At 40.0% G+C, this 27,164-nt stretch overlaps 2 protein-coding genes and 1 long non-coding RNA gene across 3 annotated transcripts; 1 reads left to right on the top strand and 2 right to left on the bottom strand.

The window, feature by feature from the left end:
• Positions 1-567: 567 nt before the first annotated feature.
• LOC136369827 (carbonic anhydrase 2) lies at positions 568-18,491 on the bottom strand. Its single transcript, XM_066332916.1, has 7 exons — positions 18,310-18,491; positions 17,617-17,814; positions 7,234-7,352; positions 5,711-5,803; positions 4,887-4,949; positions 3,701-3,856; positions 568-1,421 (listed from the first exon to the last, which is right to left on the bottom strand). The coding sequence occupies exons 1-7, from the start codon at positions 18,341-18,343 to the stop codon at positions 1,302-1,304; spliced, it is 783 nt and encodes a 260-aa protein (XP_066189013.1). The 5' UTR covers positions 18,344-18,491; the 3' UTR covers positions 568-1,301.
• LOC136369843 (uncharacterized) lies at positions 8,859-12,633 on the bottom strand. The gene is made up of 2 exons (XR_010745070.1): positions 11,784-12,633; positions 8,859-9,382 (listed from the first exon to the last, which is right to left on the bottom strand). It is a non-coding gene; the product is annotated as an uncharacterized lncRNA (long non-coding RNA).
• Positions 18,434-19,998, top strand: LOC136369834 (uncharacterized). Its single transcript, XM_066332929.1, has 2 exons — positions 18,434-18,801; positions 19,269-19,998. Exons 1-2 carry the CDS (start codon positions 18,434-18,436, stop codon positions 19,504-19,506), a joined length of 606 nt encoding a protein of 201 aa, XP_066189026.1. The 3' UTR covers positions 19,507-19,998.
• The last annotated feature ends 7,166 nt before the right edge of the window (positions 19,999-27,164 follow it).

Here is a 27,164-nt window from a genome sequence, read left to right as displayed (position 1 = left end):
ATTTGGTTTTTCAGTTTTGGGTTTGGTTTTTGTTTGTTTGTTGTTGTATTTTCTTTGTGGGGGTAGGATGGTGGGCAATTTAAATGTGGAACCTTTTCAAAGGTTGAGATTTGACTGAGTTTTCTGAAGATCAATGTATGGATTTTGAAATATCTTCATTTCCACCTCATGCATTTCAAGATCCAGGCGCTTCAGAACATAGCCTGCCCAACTTATAAATTACAAAGTGATTCCTGACAGGGTAGCAAACTCAAAATAAATAAATTTTAAAAGTAGGACCAGAATCTAATGAGCCTATTCTTCAGTATAATTTTGTTAAAAATTTTATGAGGGCATCTTTCATCATATATTCAATTTTGATGGTAATCTGTAGTGATTGATGCCTTCTGCCATCAGAGACTAAATAGCTACTTAGAGAAAATTTCTTAACATATCCCTATAGTCTTGCATTCATGTTCAGTGTCACTGAAGCCAGTTCCCAATGTACATGTTTAGTAATTATGTTTAATATGCAACCATGTGAACAGATTAGTGACACTTTACTGGAATTAAAATAACAGCAGGAAAGCAAAAACAGAAGTATAGATTTATTAGAGAAGTTATCTAAAATACAATATCATTTTCCTTTTTAAATTAGAACATATATTATTTCAATGAAAAGATATTTTGTATTATTTCTATGGTAGTAACTTTTAAAGATACCATTTAATTTAGAACATTTTTAATTAAAAAACCCAACACTACTATTAAGACGTAACTAAGGCTGTCGACAGCATGGGTAAAAATGCAAAAGAGTCTCAAAAATATTTACATGTCAGTTTCTTAAAATCTAAGAAGTCTAAATATTCATTTTGCTTAACTTTCTCAAAATACTTCTTGTTCTAAATTATAGCTAGATTCTGTATTCCTGTGCTTCTTACAAAGCTTCAAGTTATCGTTAGTTACGTGTACTATCACACCAGTAGATGAGGTTTCTTAAAATGGCTTATTTTTGCTACCACCATATCCTCTCCCAAGTAGCCAACATTCTGTAATACCAAAGTGTCAGTAGCAGTAATGGTCACCAAAATGCACACAGCCACCCACGCCCTGCCTCCCCCAACCCCACACCTTAAGAACCCTTTCCCATTTGGCCAAGAGCCTTTCACATTTCATTAGCTGGCATTCCAGATGCAGAGCAAAAGAAAGAATGGATCTGGGAGATAAGATGTTGCCCGGGCACACATGGCAAAGTTTGATTTGGGCTTAGCAAGAGGGGCTCCTCACAAACACAGCAATTCCTAACACTCTCAGCACTGAGGTTACTGGAAGGAGGCTCTGACTTCTCTGCTCTTCAAAGGCTGACATGGGCGCCAGTTGTCCACCATATGGCACATGGGCTCGTTCTCAGCATTGAAGCAAAGGCCACGGAGTTTGCACATCTGTGGAAAAAGGCACAAATATCCTCAAATGCATCCTCTCACTTCAGCAGAACTTTTTGAAACTACACATCTTGGGCCTGAACCAGAGCTTCAACTCAAAGTTTTGCTAGTACTAGTAGTCTAGAGATGGCAGCAGCACCCACATGTCTGCATTTCACCCACATAATTTCCAGCCTTGACATAGCCTCTCCTGTCCACAAAATAACCTGGCTAGAACAACTATGAAAGCACAAAAAACAAGGACACAGACACATTTTCTGAACTCTACAAGCAAAGAGTTGTTTGTCCTTGATCTAGATATGAATTGAAATCCTTTCAGAATCCTCTTCAAGTTATACAGTTTGGGCTCTTTTTTTAGGTCCACTTGAAACAATAACAATTAAAAATGGCCTTACACATGGGTCAAAAAAAAGCTGCTGATGAGATTCAAGTTATCCTGATTTTCAAATGCTCTGAGATGGGAAAACTGCTTCACATCAATAAGAGCATCCAGTATAGTTATGGTACTTGTTCCTAAAGTAAAACTGGTGTTTGCACAATCTGATGTAACAAAAGCACCTTTATGTCTAAACAGGAATCTCCAAAACTCACAAAAAGGTTGTGCCAAAATAATTACCCACCCCAAACATGATCTCACATAGACAGATAGAGGTGCTGATGAATATATGTAGGTGGGACACAGGATTTCCTGCAAGTCAGGTTCTAGACTAGGTTTTTCCACATTCAAGGAAAAAAATGGCCTCAGCAGTTACTTGTCTCCACTGATTTTACCTCCAGGACCAACCAGAATAAAGTTCAGAGCTTAAACTCTGCCAGGAACTGCTGTGTGACAACATATTGTAGCAGGCTTGCTACACCCTGCTGTTAAATCCAGCTTCTTTCTAGCTTTGGAAAACCTATCCATCTTAAACCTTGCCTCAAGACTCTGATATATAGTTTCTTGTTTTGATCAGTATGAGAATGCAAAAGCAAACTGCCACACAGCGTGGAAAATTGATGGTAATATGGAGAGATGTGTGTGGGAGAAATAAGTGTTAACTTTTACCACTTGTAGGTGGTTGGTGTAGGTATAATAGAAAAAAATCCACTATTTGGGTGAGTGTGCTCTTGCCTTACGATAAAAGCAGATTTGCAAACTTTGGATTATCAACAGCAACAGGAATAGTTTGGAATAAGTAGATAGTGTCACCTTTAATGCTCCCTTGCAGTTTACTAATGGCAATCAACCACTACTATGGTTATTGCTTCCAATAGTTCTTCTTCATCACATATTCGATCTTTTATTATGTTAAGTTCTACAACAGCTCAGTTCCATTTTCTTTCATATCAGATGAACAAATCCCCTGGAATTAGGTGCAGGTTGTTAGCATATCTGCCATCAATAAAAGATACTTAGGAATTTGAAGGTTAAACTGAAGCCCTTCAGGGCTGGCTTGTATTTATAGGCTTTAGATTCTATTTATATCTCTCAAGCACACAGATCTGAACCCAAGAATGGAATCTTGCCTGTACATAATTTCATTAATGGATGGCACAGAAGGCTGGGGCCAAGAGTGATTTAATCTGCACAAGATTTTCCTACTAGGAAGACTACCCTTCTCAGGCTGGTCAGCAGAGCATTTTCTTAGGCAGCAGACTTCTGGAATCTGCAAATTTTGCCTCTTTTAAACAATGAGAGCTTTGTTAGAATCATCACAAATCTGCGTAGGATTTCCCAGACTGTTCTTTGACAAGTAGAACTTGCAAAAAAGAGCTCTGTGTCCTGGAAATGCTGGAAAACCAACAGAACAACTACAGCTCTACTGTGGATGCAGCACATATGCTCCCCAGGTGCTTTGTAAACCTCATGTTTTCAGGGCAAGTACACCCAGAGAGGTAATTGCATGTACAGCAAACCTGCTGATGCTCACAATACATGCTAGACTAATTCTGCATGTGCAAATTGTCCTTTCAGGCATGCCTCAATTTTCCAGTTTTTTACCCCATGACAGCTCTAACTATGTATCTGGAAAATATCTGGCAATTTTTTTAATTTCTTCCCCGCATCTTCCCTGGAATGTCCAAACAGAGGACAGCCTTATATTCTACAGCAAACTCTACATCCACAGGCAGAAGCAAAGTCCTGTCAGAAGAGGATTACCACTTCAGATAGATATTTTTGGCATGTGATGCTAGCTAATACCCTGCACTGCCACTTCATAGATCACCTAGTGGGCTGAACTGAAGCCAATGGTGTAACTCCAGTACACATCTACTGCCACCACCCATTGGAAACCTACCTGCTCAGAGCTCACAGTGATGGGCTCCTTCAGAACATGCCAGATCACACACTCAAGCAGTGGTGGAGTGGTCAGCGAGCCAGGGTATGTCCAGTAGTCTCTGCATGCAGGAAGGAGTCCAGTGGGGTCAAAATTTGTAAAGGAAGCTTGCTTTCCCTACAATAAAGTAAGCAGATGGGCTGATGTTAGGGAGAGGTCACTCTCACACACACACACACAGGGATTGCAGTAGTGAAGTCTCTTAGGAAAGCTCCATGTTTGTAGGAAGGCAGAAATGGAATCTGGCATCAAGTGTTGCATGCCAACTATAGTATATTTGGGATTAAATACAGCAATATATTTCTTGCAAGATTTTCAAGATATTGCTCTCATATCAAATGCTGCATTTATGTTCCTTGGTCTTAGAGATAAAATTTGACCTTGCCTGAAAAACAACGAGATTTCAGATGCCACATACACTGATTGCACTGGAAACACAGAACCTGTGAGACCTGTTGGGAGAGTCCACTGCAGTAGGCAGCAATATGCACTTACCTCAAATGTAGCCTGATGGGAAAGATGACAGCACAATCTCAGTTTTCACTTTTGCTGTCAGCATTTCTCATTGGTACAGGCCTTTACTATGAAGGTACCTAATTACTAACTAAGTACTTTTAGTTTTGCATTACTCAGCACACTAAAATCACACACACATTTCACACAATATTTAAAATACAGAAAGACTTTTTGCCCCTGAATTATATATCCTGATCAAAGTGTTTATCTGAACTGTCTTTAGAAATAGCCAACAGAAGCATGCCCTCCTGGAAAAAGAAAATTTAGCCCACAGATGCACAGATGAGGGGAAATGCTTTTTCCATCTGTTACTACTGCCCAGAAAGGGCACCTAGGAATGTAGTTTAGATTAGGAAGATCAATCCCACCATATAGGTTTAAATACAGTTAGAAGACAGAGAAATGTAGTCACAAAGATAGGAAATAATCACTGTTTCTAGTACTCCACGCTCTCTACCTCAACTTCATTCCAATCTGTTTTGCTTTTAGAATTACAGGAGCACCTGTGTGTTGGCAGGAAGGTTTGTTTTACTTCATTTGTGCTGCAGGCTGGGAAGAAGTAAAAAAAATCTATTTTCCAAAGATAACACAGTTGTGATTGGTGTTCATCAACACAGACAGCAAGTATTACCTTGGTTTGAATGGAGCTCAGAGCATCCACAACCTTCTGCATCTCAGGCTTGGCATTTCCCACCTGTAACACAAACCATATGAAAATAGCAATCGCTATGCATTCTCATGACACTTTTAGTTTTCTGTTCCAGTTCTCAAGGAAACTTTTTTTCCAGCCTCATTGCATTACATAATAGGAGTATTACAGCATAAGTGCCTAAAACGGTCTGTAAAATCGTGCCAGTTGACAGTGAGCACAAACGGGTCAGCCAAGGACATTGGGCAGAATAAAGCTATTTTCATTTACAGTGTGTGGATTTATTTTTGGACCTAAGCTGTTCTTCTTTTATGGAAGTCACCCTCTTAATAAAATATTCACCCCCAGTGAGGCCAGGATGGAATACTAGGTACTGTGGGAGCAGACACATCCTCCAGCTATCTGTGAAGATAATTCAACTAACACAAAACACTCTGGCATTTAACAATGACAAGAAAAGAAAAATAAGTGTTACTTAGGCTGGTCACACTGCAGATTCATACACACAGCTTGGTTGGTCACACACATCACCTTTCACTTGTAAGAGTTATGGCAGCATCACTGTCTTGAGGAAGGCAAGAATGCTGCTACAGGGCTGCCACAGTGATGGATGGCAGTCATACTCCATGGTCAGTATACAACTTTTATAGATAAAAGAGGGTAATAATTTGGAGCATCACCTAGTTTGCTACAGATTTGGGCAGTATAGCACAATTCTGCCTTATTCCCTGTTTTCTGCTCTTAGGTTCCCCTCCTGCAACACAATGAATGAGGACAAATAATCAAAAAGAAAAAGTTTAACAAACCTTCATGAAGATGCCCACCACAACTAAACCATCAGGATGCTTCACAGCTTCAGCAAATTTACCATATTTTACATTCCAGTGAACAATATGGAGCTAGGAGCAAGAAAACAAAGAAGCACTGTGAAGATGATATTCCATTCAGAATACTTCACAAATGAAGATGCAGGGAAGTAATTTATTAAGAGCAAGATGGTGTTTTACTGCTGAGGTTTGAAAGCTTTTGTGTACAGTTAAGAATTTATTGAATTATTTATCTACTTTAAAGTTTCATTTATTCAAAGAGAATTCAATAATGTATTTTATTTTGCTCCTCACTCCTATTCCCTGTTGTGTTTTAAAGGAAAGCCGTGGCTGTATCATTCTGCTTTTCACGTGGAGAAACTCCTGCGATCTTCAGCGTAAGTTTTTCCCACATACAGCCCACAGGATTTTGATGTAGTATTTTAATGCTATGCATCCTGGAGTTCTTACCACACTGACATATATTGCCAGTGTCAGAAGAATCAGAGAAGACACATTAACTGTAGATTGGACTCACAATTCGAAAGTTGTTTTTTTTTGTTTTGTTTTGTATTTTTGTTTTTTTTAAAGTCCTGTCCTTTTCTAGAAAGACTTGGAAAAGAATATGAAATGAATCTCCAGATCATGCTAGCCAGGATGTTACTTCCCTTTTAATTTCCACGTTATTTCTAATTTAAATTCATCAGGCTGTTTCCCCATGTCTGCAAGTCAAGTTGAACAATAATTATGAAATTGTGAAAGCCAGAAGGCAATTAAAGTTTCTCAGGTAAGACAAAAGCTACCTCCCTCATGAAAAAGCAGCAGAGCCAATGAATTTGTGGGCAAATTTCTTTTATCTGTCAATGCAAAATCACAGGTATGTTCCACAAATGTGTATTTATGAATATATTTTAGAAGTCAGTCACAGAAATCAGAGGTAGATTTCTGAACAGGGGAAAACAAAAGGTGGGATGCGAGGCACTGAAGTCACTCAGTTTCTGCATCAGACTGTAATATGGAGTCTTAAGTGATCTGAGGGACATCCAGTGTTTCAAGGGCATCACAAAGAGTGCCTGTAAGATTGCACTTTACTTTCTGTCCTCTTCATAGCTACCATAGATTCTCTGCTACGAAAATATGAAAATATCTGCCCCAAAATTATTCTGGTGCTTTTATAAATACCTCTGATGTTAAGAATTGAAGTTAGGAAAAGGGGATGTGTAGGTACAGAGGTGCTGCAATTCTCTTTCCTCACAATTTCCAAGAGTCACTGAGGAAGCAGGAAAAAAATCCAGGTATTATTAATGCAGGGTTTTTGGCTTCTCTTTGATAGGAATTAGCTGAGAAAAATTACACAGCTAATCTCCTGGTCTTTCAAGGACTATGTTCTAAAGTGGCATCATACCAAAATTGTCTATGGCAATCTTCTCTTATGAAAGTCTATAGTGAAAGTGCTACTATGGTGAAATACTTTTAAAAACCCCTCATTATGCAAAGATTGGAGAAGATAAAGTATGTCCTACCTCTGCATCATACTTCACACCATCCACAGTGTGCTCAGATCCCTGGCCATCACAGGACCCCCAGTGAATGTGAAACTGCACCAGCCTGTAGACTCCATCCATTGCTCCTCCTTGCACCACTGCAAAGAAAAGAGCCTTTATTAGCAACTCACAGAACTTCTGTTATCAAGTCTTCCTCTGAACTGAAACAGCTATCTCAAGTATTTTATGTGATTTACAGTTCATTGCATGCTGCCATGCTGCTCCAGATCATCCTCAATGGTACATTACTGCAATACACCAAAATTGATAATAAATGCATAAAAACGTGAGTGTCTTTACAGTGAGCATCTCATCAGCAATTTAACAGGCATGCTAGTATTACAAGTAATGAGGGAAGATGTAACTTTTCTGTCACCAAATAGATTTAAAAAACCCTTTGTAAGAGGCTCATATAGAATCATTCTAAGGAAGTATGTTTGAAGACTGAATCATCTTCCATGTACTAATATACTCTGTCCTTTCATTTTAGACTCTTCACCCACTGAGGCCTTAATCCTGCAAATCCTGATTGGATTGAGTAAAATGTTTTTGGTTGTGATTTAAAACCTGAACACCTGTTAGCCATGGGTCAGCCTTGCTGCAGCAAGGTAAAGCACTAGGCACAGGACCAGACAGTGCAGAGATGTGAATTCAAATCTCTTGTCCTTCCCATTCTGGCAAAAAATGGCAATGCCTACACAGAAAGATTTTTTAAAACATGGATTGGTAATGAGTTGCTTATTTACACTCTCCATTATCTGGCATTACTCATGCTATGAGACTGCTCCGAGTGAAGTTCCCAGCCACACTTTGAATTACACAAGAGCAAGCTCCCTTATTCTGCTTCTTAGATTTACCATTCTACTCCAGCTGTGACCAATCCACATTATGATATGCAGGATCAAGCCCTACCATTGCAAAATGCTCAGGGCACAGACAATGTGCAGCATAAAGCACAGAATAATAACAAATAGTTTTATTAAGCAGAGCCATTTGCATAAGTTATCAGAGCAAGGTTTCACACCAGTTTGTGGTTTGGTAGGGGATTTTTTCATATTTTTTCCCCAAGCATCTCAAATCCAAATTCAAAATTGAATATTTAAGTTGTTAATATTTAAAAATTTAGAAACAAAAAGTAATTTGAAGCATTAAATATTTTAAAAGACCAATTTCTCCCTATAAATATATATACAATAAAGTGACAGAAGAGTGTTGACATCAGATATTACATGTAAGTGTGCTCTGTGTATATGCCACAAAATGATTCTGTGGAGCAAAGATGCTTTCCTCTCAGTCTGCAGTTAGTCTAGACACTGGCACAATACGTGCATGTATGAAAACATACATCAAATGCTGACTGGAAAAGGTGGCTGCATGTTCAGGTTTGAAAAATTCCCATTATATACAAGCATGGACAACACCAGCCATGGATATAAACAATAAGGTGAGAAGGATTTCATTAACGATTTGCAATACATGAAAATAAAGTAAGATTTCTTAAAAATACATTCGTTTCCACCAGAGTTCCCTATGCATGCAAAATTTGGGATCAGTGGACAAATCGAGCATTTGCCTAGGGCTCTTTTGGTAAATATATTTAGAAGTTTCCCAACATGTACTTTTATTTGAAAAACATGAACAAATGTTCCACTGCAACCTATGTAATTTCCAATACTGTAGCAAACAGACCAGAACTTGTCCTACCTATTTCTAAGCTATATTATCCAAAGAAGAACAGCTATTTAAAGTAATAAAACAGGAACATATCTTGTTTTACTTTTACATTTCTGCATGTGCTAGTTGCCAAGAAGCATAACTGTTTCAAGAACAGGACTCCAAATCTGAGTATTTTCAGACCGGCAGCTGTAAAAAGTCATTAGCTCCTTTTGGAAATGAAGCAACTGGTTGCTGTGCCTTTAGAGATGCAAAACCATTTAATCCACACAATATCCTCTTTCATTTTGAAATGATGCTGTGGAGTTGCAATATTTCAGTTTCAGTTCCTTTGGCTCAAGGTCTTGCTGGTCGTTTGCAGGTACAAATGGACTGAGGTTCCACCACTCCCAGACCTCAGAAAGCACTAGCACAGCACAGGTTAATCTGCCATTATTAATCAATGGAAAGCATGCTGAAAAGCAGAACCATGCAATGTTCTTGAGTTCATTTGCAGTGTTATTTCTCTATACAAAGTTTGCTATAGTCTCAAAACCCCAAAAGATGCAGAAAAATCTCTTTGCAGTTTTTGCTTACTTTTCTCATTCTGTGGTTCTCAAATCCAGCACTAGCTTATTTTGACTCACAGCAGAGCATTCAAAGAAAGTAATAATTAGATTAGTGTTAATGAATACAAATTCAGCAGGCTTAATTACAGAACTGCCCTCTTGTTCTAGCCTATGTTAAGCAGTTATTTTATTTTTAATACTTAGCCTTTACACAAAAGTAAAACTTAAAACTAAACTTAAAAGGCGAAGTAGAAATGATAAAGCTGCTTTCTTCTTCAGAACAAGCTTTTCAAACCAAATAAATGCTACCAGCTTTTGCAATATAGAAGTTCACAGAGAATCCAAACAACATTCATACCAGCAACTTCCCTGTCTTTGTTCTATGTGACAAGAATATCAACTCGAGGCTACATTGAAAAGAAGTTCAATGTTTCCATCTCTTTTTTTAAAAATGGTGGTCAAGGTCTGATCCATATTTGAGCATTTCATCATTTGCTCCCTTACTTTTGAAATCAGTGTTAGCAAAAATCATCCTGAAAACACATATGTAGCTGCGATCCTTTCTGTTGTATAGGACAGCTTCAAATGCAGTGCTGTCTGAAGACAGCACAAGATGAGCTGAAAAAGCATTATTTACTCACAGATTCCATCCACTCAAGACAGTTTACATCACAACCTAGTCTTGGTGTTACAGCCCAAGAGATGAGAGTTTGACACTGCCCTTTCTTCTTTTCCACTATTAGACACTTATTAGACAAATTTGCAGTTACTTTCCTTAGATTAGGAAATGATGATTTTTTTTCCATTACCATTCTATCTTTTACCCTTTGCTGGAAAAGGGTATTCCAGTAAAGTTGTAATATGTTATACTACTAACATCCAGTTATATTTCGCTGTTAAATGATCTCGTAACATGGTCTAAATTAGGTGAACACAAGGATCAGCAGCACTAATTCAGGAACTCGAATAACCACACAAACACTTGCATTTATGTGACTTATACCAACTGTGGGATTTCTTGGATACAGAAGGTGAAGTTGATTTGACTTCATTAAACTTCCTTGGGATTTCTGAAAACACACAGGAATCAAAGGGTGTTTTGCTGTGCCTGGTACAGCTGTTTACTGAGTCTACACACCTTCACTGTTCTATTTAAAGGCAAGTCAGGGAGCAAGTATTCTTCCAATGGAAAACAGAACAGCCTTGTAAAAAAAATACTGTGGACCACTTCACACCTTTTTTCAGAAAGGGGCAGCATCCACTTAAATTTTTGGAGAAATACTGCGGGAATTACTCTTATTTAGTTAACTCCTATGGAATGTTTTTTCTATACAGAGCTGAAGACTAATAAACCTCAGCTCGCCAATAAACATATCAAAGGATTAATCAAAATGGAGAAACTACAATATTGTTTCATGGGTTAGATTGAATTTCTTCCTGTCATACAAATGAGTGCGACAAGAAAAAATACTACTGTAAAGTTTGTTAATCTGAGATAATGCAGAAAAAGAAAATGTTCTACAAATGACAATCATCAGCTACAAAGCTCCTTCAGGTAGCTGAAATAATGGGTCCACAAGAGCACAAGAGACACCCAAAAGCTCCAAACTTGGAGAATTATTTCTAATAGAGATTTCACCGAACAAAAACAAGCAGCAGGGCATTTCAAGCATCAACCTTTGAGAACAGCCCTCTTGCACATACACTGCTTTAACACAAAGAAACCATGTGAAACCACATCTACAGTAGATGTGACGTGTAAATAACATTCTAGGTAAGTGTTTATGTAAACATATGCATAGTACATACATTAGTGTTAATATTTGTTAAACTTTTGTGTATACACAGACATCTGTACAGTGGAAAACAGGACTTGAAGAGACAAAGCAGATGAAGCATTACTTGAGGCAAGGAAAAAACCTACTTGAGCACCATGTACTATTAATGACATGAAAAAGGCTCTTACGAGGGATGCTCAGGAATTAGCCTTGTGCTCTTATGCAAGGATGGGCTTCCCATCTGACAGACTAGAGTTAGTCAGGGTGAGCTGTCACTTCTGTGACATGTGGAGTACAGAATCACATTTTGTGAGACGTTTCCTTCTTCACGTTATCTCTTTCAGACATTCCTCCTAGGACATTGCATCATGACAAGCAACAAGCATTCTATCAAGAGCAAGACAGCATTGAAATAAGCATCTGACTGTAGGACTCCTATTTGCAGAAAACATCTGTAATGGGTTTCACTATGAGAAAAAAAAAATTGGTATATCATAGGGAAAAAAACCAAAACAAACCTACTTCTGACCTTGCTAGAAATTTAACCTGATAAGGCTACAAGGATGTTCCACAGAGATAGACCAGAATGAAATAGCTGCCAAAACACAGCAAGTCTGAAGACGTGTCTATCTGCAGCAGGTCAGTGGTTCCAATTCACCTCAGTTGAACTATTTTATCCAGACTGGGCAGCAGCCAGAAAGACTCTGACCTGCTTCAGGATACAAAGTCATTTATGTTCTTAACATTTCTCCAACCCCCTGAGACCACTAGAGCTTATTTCTCATGTAGTCTCTTAAACAGAAATTCTCTGAGAATTGTAAGATGCTGTACTGAGTCTCTGACCAGCCTCCAGCCCTCACATTTCACATTATATAGGCTGACAACAGCCTTAAGAACCAGTCTGGAAGCATTAAAATTCTCTTGAAAGTATCAACTGATTTAATTTTTAATAGTAATACTTAAATACTAATCCAGTGGCTGCTTCCTGTACTGAAAATTGTGCATTAGACAGTGTCCATACTATGCTGAGATCTAATGAAGGACTAACAAACTCAAGGTGGGAGCATTGCCTGTACGTATGCAGCAGTCCCTCATGCCTGTAAGTAAACAAATTATCAGCTGAGAAGAGTGGTAATCGTGACATCTGGCACACAGCTTCATTACATCTTAAAAATAAACTTTTGCAAGTGGCCCCAGCTGATAACAGCTGACTAGTTTCTCCTGGTTTTGCATTAAAAGTGCCTCTAGGGGAGGGATTAGGAAAAGGGAAGAGAAGCTTCCATGATTGCTAAATGCACAATCTAGGTCAAATTTCTGCTCAGAAATTGCATGTTAACATAAACCCCCCCCAAAAGTAAACCAACCAACCAAAAAAACAACAACTAACCAATCCCATCCCAGTGTAAATGAAGAAGGGAAGGCACTTTTCGGTAAAGAAATGAAGATCTGAAACATGCAGGACTGATCTCATGCCCTCTCATCTTCCTTCACAGTTCCTGGAAATACTGGAGCTATTCAAGTCACTTGTTTATACAGACTTTGCAGCTTCTGGTGATCCCAGTTCAAGGAAAAATTACTTAAAGATCACATGCCCTTGAAACCTCTGACTTTTTAGCCAAGCCATGCACAACATTACTTGTCACATAAGCAGGTGTCTGAATACAGTCCCCTAAACCTATAATCAATCAGTTCTCTAATTTCTGATTCCAAAGGATCGACACCTTCATTGCTTAAGCTATACTGCACTGTGGACCTTCAATCCATAACCCTACACTGATGACATGCAATATTATTCTAGCATGGCTAATATTATCCCTTTAGATCTGGGAAGCCTAAAAATAGACCAGTAGCAGTGACTTTGATTAAAAGTTCTGCCTTAAAGACAGCAGACCTACATGTTTCTTCTTCCATTTACCAGCTGAGGTGGAAGTGTAGGAGAAGAGCAACAGTAGCACCATTTTCAAAGAAACTCACTGCCAACTGAGCAGTGCTAATGCACTTGATCTTCAATAACCACAGTAACAAAGTAGATTAGTTTATTTACAGTGAGTCATAATTCAAGACAGCTGAAGTGTATGCATTAATATTTACAATTATTCAAGGATCAGGTAACATACTGGATTACAACTACTGAAAGACTGTCAAGGGGAGCTAGGTGAATACAGTATTTTCACTTTCAAGGTCTTCCCATAATTTTTGAATTCTACTATGACTTAATATTTGCAAAAATATTTCCTTGGGACACTCACTTGAATTTCAATACTCTAGCTCAGCAGCAAGGAAAAGGAAACAATTAAGAGACTTACTCACAAGCATAAATTACCAGCACATTTTGTAAAGTCTCTAGAGTTTTACACCAGAGTTGCAATTTACTTCTGTCAGGTTCTACAGCTAAAATATGATATTTTAACATTCTTGTTATAGAATAATATCATGGGTGATTGAATTTTTTCTTTTATAAGCTCATCAAACACTTGATCAGAAAATACAGAATACATACTCTACTGTTGTGAACATGTCTCATCTGAATTTCAAAATTTAGATAAATTCTCAAACATTTTCTGGGAAAACTCACACAGAGAACACACTTTATGTATATTACAAAAATCTTTCAGGCTCTTGAGGTTTTTTTTGAGCAGAGTCATGTCTTGTGGTTTTACGGCTCTGAGAAGTCACTGTTTTACTTCTGTCTTTTGAAGTGAGGGAAATTATACAAATGTGCTTACAGAAGACTGGAATACGCAATGTTTAAAATGATAAAAGAAGTGCCCTTAATGAGACTCGTTTGCTGTAAAATTCCTGGATTATAGTAACATGCCTTATTCTAAGAATTATCATCAGCACTTGCTTCATTAACACATGTAAGGTCTGGTTCCATCACAAGAGTGAATGAACCTGAATTCAAAATTTTATTCCTAGGGACACTTTTATCATAATGACTTTTTGCTGTCAAAATGAAGAAGAAATTTTTCAAATTAAATAATTTCAAAGATGAATGCCTACAAATACTTTACATTCCAGTACTACTAAAAGACAGTAGACATGAAAATTAAAAAAAAAGCACCTGCAAGAACTGACGGCAAAGACTAAGTAACAACTGAATGGGGAAGGTCAAAGTTCAGTTTCTACATACAAACCCAAGAAAGCATTCCAAAAGTCTCCAAGGATACAAAATAGAAAATACTATTTTATGTAAGGGAAAAACGTGGAATTTTTCCAGATGAAAGAAGTTCATTAACATGGCAAAGCTGGCTTGTGAATATCCTTTCCATATACCATTTCTACTAACTTGCAACTGTGAAATATGAAGGGGATTCACTTTGGGAATTACCAGCCTTTGCAAGCATATTCTGGAGTGTAACAGCTGTCACACAACCCTAGACAGTTGCTACAAGAACTGAAATCAAAGATTTAGAGGTAATTGCTTAGGAATAGGGTTTTTCCAAGCATTGTCAGGAGCATCTAGACATATCTAAAAAATTAACATGAAAGTAAAACAAAGTCAGGTTCTAAAGCTTTCACAAGGCATTAATACAATTTCTGTGTTAGAAATTCATTGTAAGAGAAAATTGCATAGGTCATAAGCATAATTACAATCTGAATCATGAATTATGGCTTTGAAGTTCCACCAATTAATAATCTTCTGAAAGCAAAGAAGAAAACATTTTCTTCCGTGAAGTTACATCAGTCACATAAATTGCGCACAATGTTATTTTTGTTGAAAAAGCTTGACTTTAATTTTGCTTTCTCACTCAAAGTAATATAGATATAATTTTAAGGAATTCTAATTTTTCTTTTTGTTTTTCACAGATATGGGCAGAAGCTTCATACAACTTTCCTGATACACACAGGTGATGTAACAGATATACCTTTTTGCAGGAAAAATACCAAAATTTTAATGAGTCTTATATCTACTTGTTCTCAACTGTGATCAACATTATCTGCATTACGTATTTTCAAACAAGTAACAGCTTCTTTCAGAGAGTTTATCCAAATATGCATTTTAGCTTTCTTACCTATTTTCATTATGCTGTTACTGCCTGTTTGGGTTTTTTTTTTTAATTGCAAGAACTCATTTTGTATGAGTTTGTATGAGCAGGGTTGATCAAACAGACATTAAGACCTAGAACTGCTGTTCAGCTTGCTTCAGTCTCGTTACTTATGAGACTGAGGGTTCTTAATGAAATGGATCTACTTTGTGTGCAGTTACTCATCTTGAAGATTATTCACAAACAATGATCTTATTACTTCACTTTGCGCCTACTACTACAGATAATTCATTACCACATATGGGACAGCTCATAGAAACAAGCAATACAGCCTGTGGGAAGTATTTATAGGATATTATTCCATTGTCTTCTGTAAAACATACCAGCACATCACATAACCTCACACAGCTTCTCCCTGTGATTGCTGTGTGATGTCTAACCAAGAACTGGGTATGCACACTTGAGTGTCAAATTCAGAATCATGCAGACACAAGTCAAAGACAGCTCTATTTTGTGTAAGGAAAGTAGGTTACCTAGTTAACTGCATACAAATGAAGCCATTAAATGTGCTGCCAGGTAGATTCTGTGCACTGTAAATTTCAATAGGAAGTCTAGTAGTGAATGATCTGTCCTTACCTAGCTTCAAAGAAATCTGTTTAGTGGTTTTTGTTTCTAAAGAATAATAATTTTTGATTCACTGATAGAGATACTGAGAATATTTCTACTTGCATCTCCTACCCTCCCACTCTGAAAGCTGTGTCACTGCATATTTGTCAAAGGATCCCTGTCACAGATGTTCTGATTCTGCACCGACTTCTCATAAAAAGCATTCTTCCTACAGTCGTTTCTTTAAATTATTTTATGTTCCTGCCATTTTTCCTCACAACCTGATTTTCACAGTTCTCTTCAGACTTAGGTACACACACAAAATGAACACAATAGTTTTTTACACTGTGGAGACCTGAACCTGATTCCTTTTGGCCCTGTGAGAGCAGGATAGCAGCAAGAGCAGACTTGCATGTATCTGGTAAGAAAATACCTTTTTTTTGTACTGTGGATCATTTACCTTATTCTCCATGACACTGTTAAATTGAACACGATGCAGCTCCTTTAGCTTCCCAGTGTTTCAGAAAAATAAACAGAGGTCAGAATATCTTTTCCCTCTCCTTTTCCAAAGAAATGTTGATACTTTTTATACGGACCTATGTGTATTTATACAACTGTTAGCACTTACATATCTGACCACTTAATATTGTTCAGCATAAAGACTATAGTTAAAATGCAAAGTCAAATTCTTAGAGCACTGCTGAATGCCTGTTATACTGCTGTATTACATTACTTACAAAAATCTTGTATTTTTAGTAGGCACAGATCATTTGGTTTCGGCACCATTCCCTAAATGACATGGCCAACAAAACACTTAGGAAAAATAGGACACTTGCTCAAGCAAGTTAAATCAGGCAGTGTCTAGAGAAGGCAGTGACTTACAACAGGATTGTTTTTGTTGTCCAAATTAAAAATAAAGGCACATTCATTGTGGCAGGGTGATGATTTCTGCAAATGCAGCCATATGAAAAACTACAACCCAACTACAATCTCTTGTTGCAAGGACAGCCTGGATTCAGTCTGTCCATCAGAAAGGCCATTCCTTTCAGTAAGGATTACTAACAGCTTGCAAGATTCAGCACTTAATTTCACTACAGAGTACAATGAACAGCAAGACACTGTGGACTGAGTGCCTGCTAGCAAAATTTATGGGACTGCGTCAGACACTTTATCTAGAAAGCCCAGCATCAAGAAATGCCGGGGATAATGCTTTTTTGAATTACAAAAGAACAAAGAGGCATTTTCTAATCATTCCTCTGTTTCTGAACTAACCTGGGACCATACTGGCTTCAGAAGTATGAAATAATATTTTGATAACCAAAGAAACTATTTCGAAACTATTTCCACTTCAAGTGGTTAACTGTAAGCCTTTGCTATTCTAAGGCCGGTTTTTTGCTACAATGTATCTTGCCTCTTCTTTTAACCATTTGAGCAGTAGCTTATGATAACCTATGCCTAAAATTATTCCTGTCAAATACTCCTAATTTTTCTTCTTTTCACAGCCAGGCCCATATCCAGATCCTTCTGATTTATCCAAAAATAAACCAATTCACTTCACAGGAGTTTAGCTGCCTAGATAGCCTTAGTTTAGTTTTCTTCTAACGGGATCTCAGTTTCCTGTTTGCTGAAACCTCATCTTACAGAAGCTAGAACATTTTGGTATGTTGTCATCCTTAAAAAGCCCTTACAGATTCAGTATAGGTTTCAGTAGGAGTGTTAGTAGCAGTTTCTGCTGTTCCCCTCCTGCACACGGAGGTGAGGTCTCACCTGACTTGTCGGAAGAATCATCGAACTCCACGTTGAAGGAGTGCCCGTTGTTGACGATGCTTCTGGCCGTGCTGGCATCATAACTGAAGCTCAGAGGCTTCAGAGAGGGGTCGTACTTGGCGGACTTGCGGCAGATGTCAATAGGGGACTGGCGCTCTCCATGGGCGATGGGAAAGTGCTCATGCCAGTGAGCGGGTCCTGCAAGAGCGGAAAGCAAGTCAGTGGGGAAACAGACAAAGTTCGGGGGATTTAAGCGACAACCCTCCCTCTGGAAATCGGGATGTTCGAACACCAGCATGAGCCTTTAACTTGTGTGGGCTGGCGGTAGCGGGTAGCAGAGGCGAGCGGAGATCCCACCTGGGCACCGAGCCACCCGGCAGCCCCACAGCCCGGGCGGCCGAGGCGGGGGTTGTACCGGGGAGTCCCCGGGACCACTCCGTCCTGAGGAGCAGCGCCCGTCGTTCCCTTCCGGAAGTAAAGGAATGTCAGCAGGGAAGCAGGAGATGCTCCGGCACGGCGTGCGGAGCCCCGGACAGGCTGCCCGGGCGCAGGTGCATTTCAAGGTTACGAGAAAAAAGCGCCACCGAGCTCATTGCCGCTCCGGGCAAGGGCTCCGCGGGGCAGCGGCGGGCACGTCCCGGGCGCGGTTCCCGAGGACCTGCCGGCAGGTGTCCTGCACCGCCGGGCACTCACCGTCGTGGCTGCCGTATCCCCAGTGGTGGGACATGGTGCACAGTCCTGCTCTGCCCGTGGAGACTGTCACAGCGCCGTGGCCCCAGCGCGCTCTCAGGGGCTTTTATAGGCTCCCGCCAACTCCATGCCCTTCTCTGCGGCCGGAGGAGGGGTGGAGAGTGAGGGCGAGGGCGGAGGAAGACTCCGCTGGGGGCGGAGAGAGCGGTCCCTTATAATCCGCGATCGGCCGCGGGGCTGCGGCGGGCCCGGTGAAGAGCGCCCCCAGAAGGCGGGCGGCGCCAGGCGGTCCGGCACAGCAGGGCGGGGGTGCCGGGCCCGCTCCGCGCTGCCCCCCGCTCTCCGGCCGTCCTCCTGCCGCTCTCCTGCCGCCCTCGTGCCGTCCTTCTTCCTTCCGCGCATCGCGCACCTGCGGCGCTGCGCTGCGCGGGCGGTGCGGGGCGCCGTGACCTTGGGAGGTGCCGGCGGCTGGGCCGAGCAGCGCGCCGGGAGCCGGTGCGGGAGAGCGGTGGGAGAGAGGGAGCGGTGTGCGTCCGCGTGTCCCTCTGTGCGTGTGTCTGTGTGTGTGTGTGTGTACGTGCGGTGCGCGGCGCGGCAGGGCGGTCGGGTGCTGCTCCCTGCCGGGAGCGGAGGGAAGGAAGGGAAGAGGGCAGCCCGGCAGGGCAGCTCGGCCGTGCCGGAGGGTCCCGCAGCCAGGGCTTGTCATCGGTGCCACGGTTTGGAGGCGAAGATCGGGGGAGTTGCAGAGAGGAGCTGTGGGGGGGCTTCAGAAGGACGGGGACGTCACCGTTTATGGCTCCGTAGTGCGTTTTTCCCGATCGCCTGCGGAGAAGCTGCAGGTCGAGCTGCGCTTACGTGTTATTCTCACCATTGAGGCATTACACACTTGACTGTGAGTGCGGCTCAGCTACCGCTCTCGAGGCTGGATTAGCGAGAACGAAAGTGTGCATTACATATTTTAGATGTTTTCCTATTGCGCAACGCTCCGGTGGCAGGACAGGAGGGATCGGACCTTGGCAGCCCTTCCAGCGGCGGCGCCGTGCCGCGCCGTGCCGGCTTCCCTCGGCCGGAGCTGCGGTGGGGCGGGCTGGCCCCGAGGGTCAGCTCCTGCCCGAGTGCGCTTGCAGATGGTCCTGTTTGGAGGCTTTTCTGTGTCTTGCCCTGAGCAGTTTTCGGTATGGAAATGACATTGTAACTTAACCCCATTTTCTTATTAAGATGGTTTATTCAACTCTGGTTTTAATATTGTTCTGTTGTGTTTTAACCACAGGGATTCTGTTAAAAAGATCCTGTTTTCAGTGAGGTCATTGTAAATCTAGAATAATAACACCAGAATGACTTAATCATTTACATTCAGCACTGTCAAATCTGTGTCTTTTGTTTGTATTTGTAAAAGGAGGGAGGAAAGTCTATTTGTGTAAAGGGTACTATTGGTAACAGCAAATGTAACCAGCTGGAAATTGCTTGCAAAAATTACAGGCATTTCTCAGACCCTTTCAAATACAAGCAGAAAATATTTAAAGCTTATTAGTGATTAACACAGTGTGTGTGTGTTCACATTTGCTCACTTCAATATGGTTTAGCGACCACAAAATGGAAATGTGATGGCAAAACTGTATACACAGAAGTTATTTAGAAATGGCTGTGGCGTGTGATGTAGAACAACAAATGGAAATACACATTTATTAGTCATTCCTTGTTTGCTCATTATAGATACTTTGCATCAGTCACTTTCACAATCTGCCAGTTGTGCTATCCAGTGTATCACTACATCCAGAGATACACAAATCCTTATAGGTAAGAACCCTTGAAGAACAAAGCAAAAAACATCCCTTTATGTTGTAAGAAGGAATAAGATTTTGGTATCTCTCAGAAGGTTTCCTTCCATTCAATTTTAGTGTTGAAAAAATCCATTCAGCCTGATTCTTCTGTACTCTCACAAGTCAAGTTTCCACTGACGTCAACAGCAGTGCCATATAAAGGACAAGTACAGGATTAAACACAACACAATGTTTGGCATGTTAGGCTTCCTAAAAGATCTTAGGATTCTTACCAGGAAAATTAAGTCAGTCACCAGCATCACCAAGAGACTGGGATTTTTAATTGAATCTTCATTTTCTTATCAGTAGATATGTGATGCATGCTAAGCACACAGACATGCATCCACAAATCAAAAGTCCAGTGCTCTTAAAATCAAATACCTATTTTCCTTGATCATTCAGCAGTCCTTGCAGGCTTGAGCCCATGCCAAGTGATTAATGAGAGCCTGGCATTGACTTGGGCTTGTTGATTCCAGCCTCTTTCTTTTCTGTCTCCCACCTGCATCAGACTCAAAATCTGTGACTGTGGTTTTATGGCAGAATGCAGTGCCTCAGACAAAGCCATGAGCTAGCCCTGAGAGGAAGGTGGATACCATAGAAATGGTACAATTGATAACACTGCACATGGGGGAAGCTGCAAGGCATGTTAGCAACAGCAGAAGGACACAATACACATCAGCTCAGTGCCTGCAGCAGTCCAGGCTTCTCACAGGAATCAAAAGTATGCTCCATGAGGCTGCTCCTCTCTGCCACAGTTTGATGAAGTCGGTGGAGTGACGCACACCAGTCAGGCCTACTTGGATGTACAGAATGTGTAGGAGAGTTCCTAAAGCACATGTTCACAAATCCTGTGGCATTATAAATACATTTCAAGCAATACAAATACAGGGAACAGATTAGATAATTACTGTAGCCATTTGATTACTCATGATTGACGTTAACATTTTGGGTAGAAAAGATGCCAGTGAAATCTTATCTCCCTTTCCTGTCACTACTGGTACTACCTACTGTGAAGGTTTTTAGAAACTAATAAAACTAGATGCTATTCTTCATCTCTCCTCAATTTCTTAGAGCACATCTGAATATAGTAAACAAATCAGTGTTTGTGGATTTGATGGTACTTTTGAATCCAAATTCAAAAGTATACTCTTTGAATACAAAGAGAAGCAGCATCAATAACTTCAGTAAGTGCACACTCTTCACTCACTCAGATACCTCCATGTTATTTATGGTACTCGTTTGTGGGCAAAGGACAGTACAAAACCTATACATCACTTAGGCCCCACTTCAATTCTATTTTGAGGTTTTACATGTCACAGAACAGTTGTTGACTCTGTGCACAGGAAGGGCATATCCTGTTTGTGTATGTTTTATGAAATTTCCTGAAATATATTTTTATTGTGGTTATTATTACTTGTGAAGCACAGAAAATGTCAGTACAGATGGAAAATGGCACAGATTCTTCCATATCAAAGACTTTTTTTTCCTTAATAAATTACCTTCAACCTACAACTTCTAGTTGTACTCTGGCTGCAGGAGTGATGACATGTCACACAGGCTTTAACCTGCTAGACATTTTCAGCAGAAGTGCATCAAATGATTATGCTGTAAATCTACCTTTTAATTTTTATGGTAGATTTTGAACTCTGAAAATCTATCAGCAGTCTTTTTTTAACATTACTGAACAGTTACTGAACAATAACATGACTGTTTAATGCTAAACATTAAAGATGCAGAGGAACCTTGGAGCATTCTGATTCATTGTAGCAATTCTGCACAAGTTAAATGTAATTATAAAAATAAAAGTAATTTTTGGTTCTCAGGTTAGAGTCCTTTCTTGTATTACAAAAATGATGCTTTACTAGTAATTTCTAATGGACTAATACAAGTGCTAGCAAGGCAAGCTTTGTGACCTGTCAGTGCACTGGAAAAAGCCTGACTGCTTCTCTTGCTGAGTTCTAACTATTGCTGATACGAGCCACTTCAATGCAGTTTGAAATATATAGATACACTCTGAAATATACCATATTTAAGTAATCCCTGCTGCAACAATGAACAAGCTTGACTACATGAATAAACTTTACTTTCCAGACAAGCTGTTTGTCTGTGAAATCACATCCACGTGATAAAGCCCTGTGCAGTGTAAAATTAATGTCAGTAAGGACATTTTAGTTAAGTCCTGCATCTTTAGGGAAATCTCTGTATGTGCCTTCTCATACCAGGCTAATGTATTGGTTCACTAGCTGCCATGATGTTTTGAACTGTCTCACAACCTGGCCTTTAGGTGTCTGGTCTTTACAGTTTCAGGTGCTATTTCCTTGTTTATGTGATACTGTGTCTTCCTCCTCACACATGAATGTATCAGTGGTCATCATCCTGACTTCTCACTATGTAACTTTCTGCAAATACACTCCATCATGTTTCGAAAAAACCTCTGCCTCCTGCAATTGGCACTGTGCCATGTGGTAAACTTATATCAACTCCCACTGGAAGTCTATTACCAGGATGCACATGAGCATATTGCAAGGCAACGGCAGCAGCAGCAGCTCGCCAGTCTGACACAGTACAACACTGCACATGCAAAGGGTTTAAAACTGGTTTATAAAATAATCAGAGCCATCAGCTTCCAGCTGTATGGAGGTGGGCGGAGCCCCGGCTGCTCTGCCCTGGAGGGAGCCAAGCTGAGGAGTCAAGGAAGACTTTCGCAACTTCAGCCAGAGCACCTAAGACAAAGGCAAACCTCCTAGCTACGGTGACCTGGCTGGAGACCCACAAGCCCCCTCGGGACTTTATGTAGATCTGTTACAATTGATTGGTTCTGTACCCTTTTCCTCCCACCCTGGTGTCCCATAAAAACCCCTGAGTTTCCTCTGGTCAGCAGAGGTTTCTCGTCCCTGGAGCCTTTTGCTGGTACCCTCTCAATAAAGTACCACCTGCGGAAATTCCATACGAGACCTCTCTCTCTCTCACCACGGCCGGCTAAGGCTAAAAGAGGGGCAAACTCACAAGGGCATGAGCTAAGAGCACTGAGCTGAAATCACTGAAAGCTGAAATCACTGAGCTGAAAAATCACTGCTCTGCCCGATGCTGAGAAGCCCCTCTGTCCAGCTGAGGAGCGCCCTGACCCCCCAAAGAGCTGTTTCTAGCGAGACATCCTTTGGGGTGGCTGTGGCTCTCTGGGTCCCAAGTGGCGGACCCCATCCACCAGCTGGCATACAGCTGGTCACAGGGAAGTCACCGTTCCTCTGCCAAGAGGTGCCAGCACTATTTGGAAGATAGAGGAGAAAATGTTAACTCTAGAGTTCCTGCCCACCAAGGTCAGCAAGTTATAGATGCCTTTTTTAAAAAGTTACTAGCATCCAAAAGGTTTTTGCTTCTGACATCCTCAGTAAGTTCGGGAACCAAAAAGTTACATTTAGCAAGAACATAAAACATTTTTACTGTACTGGTACACTGACTGATGAAAATGACAGGCTTTCCTCTGCTATAGTCACAAATAGTTGATGTAGCACATATTCATATTTGGACTCACCAAATATTACAGCTTTAGGAACACTAAAATGAGTGCAGTGTGAGTGAGAAGGGAATTCTCAAAAGACTGACAGAGAGTTACAAAGTGAACAGAATAAAAAATAAACAAAGAACAGCACACTGTGAGGTATTCTATTTTTGTTACTAGAGACCATGCCATATTCTACTTGTGTTTACTGAATGTGTAAAGTGAAGGTACTGAAAATAGTATTCAACCAGATACCCCTATAATGGGCATTCTAAGATTTACTTTACAGGAGATCCTCTTTGAACACAGGAATGCTTTTTCTCAGGGTACAAGGGAATGGTGACAAGCTCCTCTTGTTCTGGGACTTTTCCCATTCTTATATGCCTATACTGATTTTTAGACTTTAAAGGCTACAGAAGCCAACAGGAACCACACACACGCTATCGTAGGCTGGTTTTGTTTACATTTCTTCTCATCCACTTCATATTTCTTTCTCCTTTTCCAGAGACATATGAGACATGCACACACATACACAATTTTTCAGATTTTTGCATGATTCCAATGCTAGACTTTTTAAACTTTGTTTTAGGAAGGAAAGAGCTGTACTGCATTCAGCAGTGATGAACAGTAACTTCCCCCATGAAAAATGAAAGTAAACTCACCTGCTTTATTTTTAGTTCTTTTCTTTTGTAAGATACTTCAGAATCTGGCAGTGGAAAATATGGCAGTAAAATATTCTTGATTTAAAAGCAAATTCTGTTCACAGAAATTGAAAAAGGAAAGCTCATTATGGGTACTATGTATAGTTAAGGCTTTGTATTTACTCAGTCAAGGTTTAAGCCCAAATTGGTGGGTTTAAACAGCTTAGTACAACAGCTGCTATCCATCTCACAAAGTTCAAATCAGTTCAACCTTTTCACTGGCATATGCAAAGCAAACTGTAAAGCCAGCCTTGTAGGACTAGCTAACCTGTTTTCAGCACAGACTGAAAAAATAAAGAAAAGGTTCTTTCACAGCATTTTTCTGAATGTTGACCCACAGAGTTGCTGATAGCTTCCTCACTCCTTGACACAAGGTACCAGAGTAACTATTTTAGATATGTTATCTTGCAAACAGTTTAAACTGGGGATAATGCTTCATCTTCTACTCATGTCAGAGCTTGACCCCAGAATGTCCTCTGCAGATTAAGACCTGGGGTGGTGTGAAAAGGAAAAGCACTACAGAGCTGGCTGAACCAGTTTATAACCAGAAAGTCATTGAAAAATTTGGCCCCTGTGAGTGGATAACATCACTGGTTATCCCAGCCACGTTTCAGGCTTTGTGTTGGAATGGATATTGTCTGCTCGTCACTCTATTCCTTTCTGTGAAAATCTTCTACATGCTTTTACATCCTACAGTGTATTTCATGGAGTATGTCTTCTCCTTGCTTAGTAGGCAGCTACCTCACAAACAACCAGGCTAACTGGAAATATTAGTGTCGCCCTACAATACTCCCCACAAATTATTAAAACACATCAATGACAGAAGTTAGCTTTGCCATGGATTGGAAAAAAAGGTTTTAGGTAAAGTGAAATTGACTGCCTGCTGCTATCAGAGGCAAATGGTAATTATCTTCAGAAACAAGCAGTGGGGTGACAGTATTTTCAAAAAGCATAGAAAAATGCAGAAAAAAAATAATAGTTCATGACTTTTTCAGTTTTTAGCATTTTAAGATGCTTACTTTGGGCATGTGATTTAGCACCCATTAAAAATTAGGATTATCATTAGAAGCTCATCAGAGTTTTGGACATTTTACAAAGTCATGCATTATAAAATGCTTCTACAGAGTTCCTTTTGGTTTTCATATCTGTCCAAGCTGTACATTTTTACTTTTCAGAAGAAGTATAAAATGGATGAAAAATTAAGAATCCAGATTCATCTCTACTTCACAGCTAGAGAAAGACCCTAGTTGCAGGTGGAATGCAGAACTTGATCTTCAACAAAAATTAATAGAAAGTAGATGCTTTAAATTTGGATTGCTTGAAACTAATCAAAAATAAAAATTACAGTGTTAGCAGAATACTTCTAATATATCATATTCTGATTTATTGCATAGCTCACCAAATCAACTTTTCAACTGAGAAAGTAAAGTTCTGTAATGTAACTACTATTTTCCTATTCATTTTTCATGGTGTTTCTTGCATGCAACTCTGAAAATTCCTATTCAGAAAGATTTAGCATTAGTCAGCCTTCTTAAGGATTCTGATAGGATTAGTATTTTCCCAGGACTGATATACTACACAAAACTGGTTTGATTATGCAGCTCATTGTAAAAAGCCTTTCAAAAATGTACAAATAACTGTACATTGTGTACCAAATTGTCTGCTATTACAGGTAACAACTGCAAATAATGATGAGCAGCTACCACCTCTTTTGCATCAAAGCATTACAGAAATAATGTTTGCTTTTAAATTCTAAATGGCTTTCTATATTGGACTAGCAGCAGGATATAATCTCTTTCCCACCACTAGTTTTGAGCTGAATATTCTTCAAAGAATGGAACTCAAACTGAATTTAGACACAGAAATTAATTACATCTCGTTGCCAGAGTTTAGAGGAGAAAGAGTTGCTTACGAAAGCTGATTTTACCAGGAACATGATTTTGGTAGTCATGATTTTGTCTGTCAGCAATTCCCTGGAAAACAGGCTTGGCTGACCAGTTAAACTATGTATGTGGCTTTGTCAGAATGCACAGCTGACATTTTTTGAATAAGTTTAATTTTAACATGCAAATTGTGGGTTACAAAAATGGTGAAAAACCCCTAAATAATAAGTTCACAGAAGTGGAGACACTTAGCACAGTGATGTATTGACCCAGAAAAAGATCCATGATGGTGCTGTATAAGCTGTTATAGCTCTTTCAGTGTCAGTGATGTGTTGCAGTTGCCAGTGCTGGAGACAAATCCTGTAGAAAGGGATGCAGGCAGAAGAGTGGTAATGTGAGGATAAAGCTGTGTACAGCCAGCCTAGAATACAGGGTACTGTTAAAAAAAATAATAAAAAGGCAACAGAGCTTTTCTGTGCTTGTACAGATAACTTGCAATTGAGAATTAAGACTACTAGGTAAACTTCTAAAAATTGCATGTTTTAGACATCATATGCTGTGTCTGCTGAATATTTTTTTTTCTTTTGCTATGGTCAAAACCAAGCATTATTGCAGTAATTTACAGCTACCATCTGAAATTTATATGCATAGAGGGAAAAATGATGAAACCTCGTTTCAGAATGCAAAGTAACACTGAAGGGCAACTGGCATAGCTGCTGTGCTTAATAAAAATAGCTGGTGAGGTTGACTGTGCAAAGTCATAGAGACTGCTTTATTTGAAGAAATAGCTCAGATGAGGCTTGTCATTTGACACAGGGATGGTTTGACAGCATGAAGTGGAAGCATCCAAACTGATTTGCCTGCAGTGGTAAGGCCAGTCAGCTTCTGTTTGAAAAGGTAACAAGCACTTCTCAGACTTGTTATCTTGGTCAGATATACCTGCTGACAAATTGAA

The sequence above is a fragment of the Sylvia atricapilla genome, chromosome 1 (genome assembly GCF_009819655.1).
Source record: "Sylvia atricapilla isolate bSylAtr1 chromosome 1, bSylAtr1.pri, whole genome shotgun sequence".
In the NCBI taxonomy this organism is placed as follows: Eukaryota; Metazoa; Chordata; class Aves; order Passeriformes; family Sylviidae; genus Sylvia; species Sylvia atricapilla.
Note: the sequence above shows the minus strand (reverse complement) of the source record. Positions and strands in the feature narration are given on the sequence as shown.

Excerpts from the sequence above, each read along its gene's own strand:
- LOC136369834 (XM_066332929.1), top strand. The coding sequence starts at position 18,434 with ATGCCCTTCTCTGCGGCCGGAGGAGGGGTGGAGAGTGAGGGCGAGGGC. Across the intron at positions 18,802-19,268 it reads GAGCAGCGCGCCGGGAGCCG|ATGTTTTCCTATTGCGCAAC; the intron begins GTGCGGGAGAGC and ends TACATATTTTAG.
- LOC136369827 (XM_066332916.1), bottom strand. The coding sequence starts at position 18,343 with ATGTCCCACCACTGGGGATACGGCAGCCACGACG. Across the intron at positions 17,815-18,309 it reads GGGATACGGCAGCCACGACG|GACCCGCTCACTGGCATGAG; the intron begins GTGAGTGCCCGG and ends CCGCTCTTGCAG. Across the intron at positions 4,950-5,710 it reads TGGTGGGCATCTTCATGAAG|GTGGGAAATGCCAAGCCTGA; the intron begins GTTTGTTAAACT and ends TTTGTGTTACAG.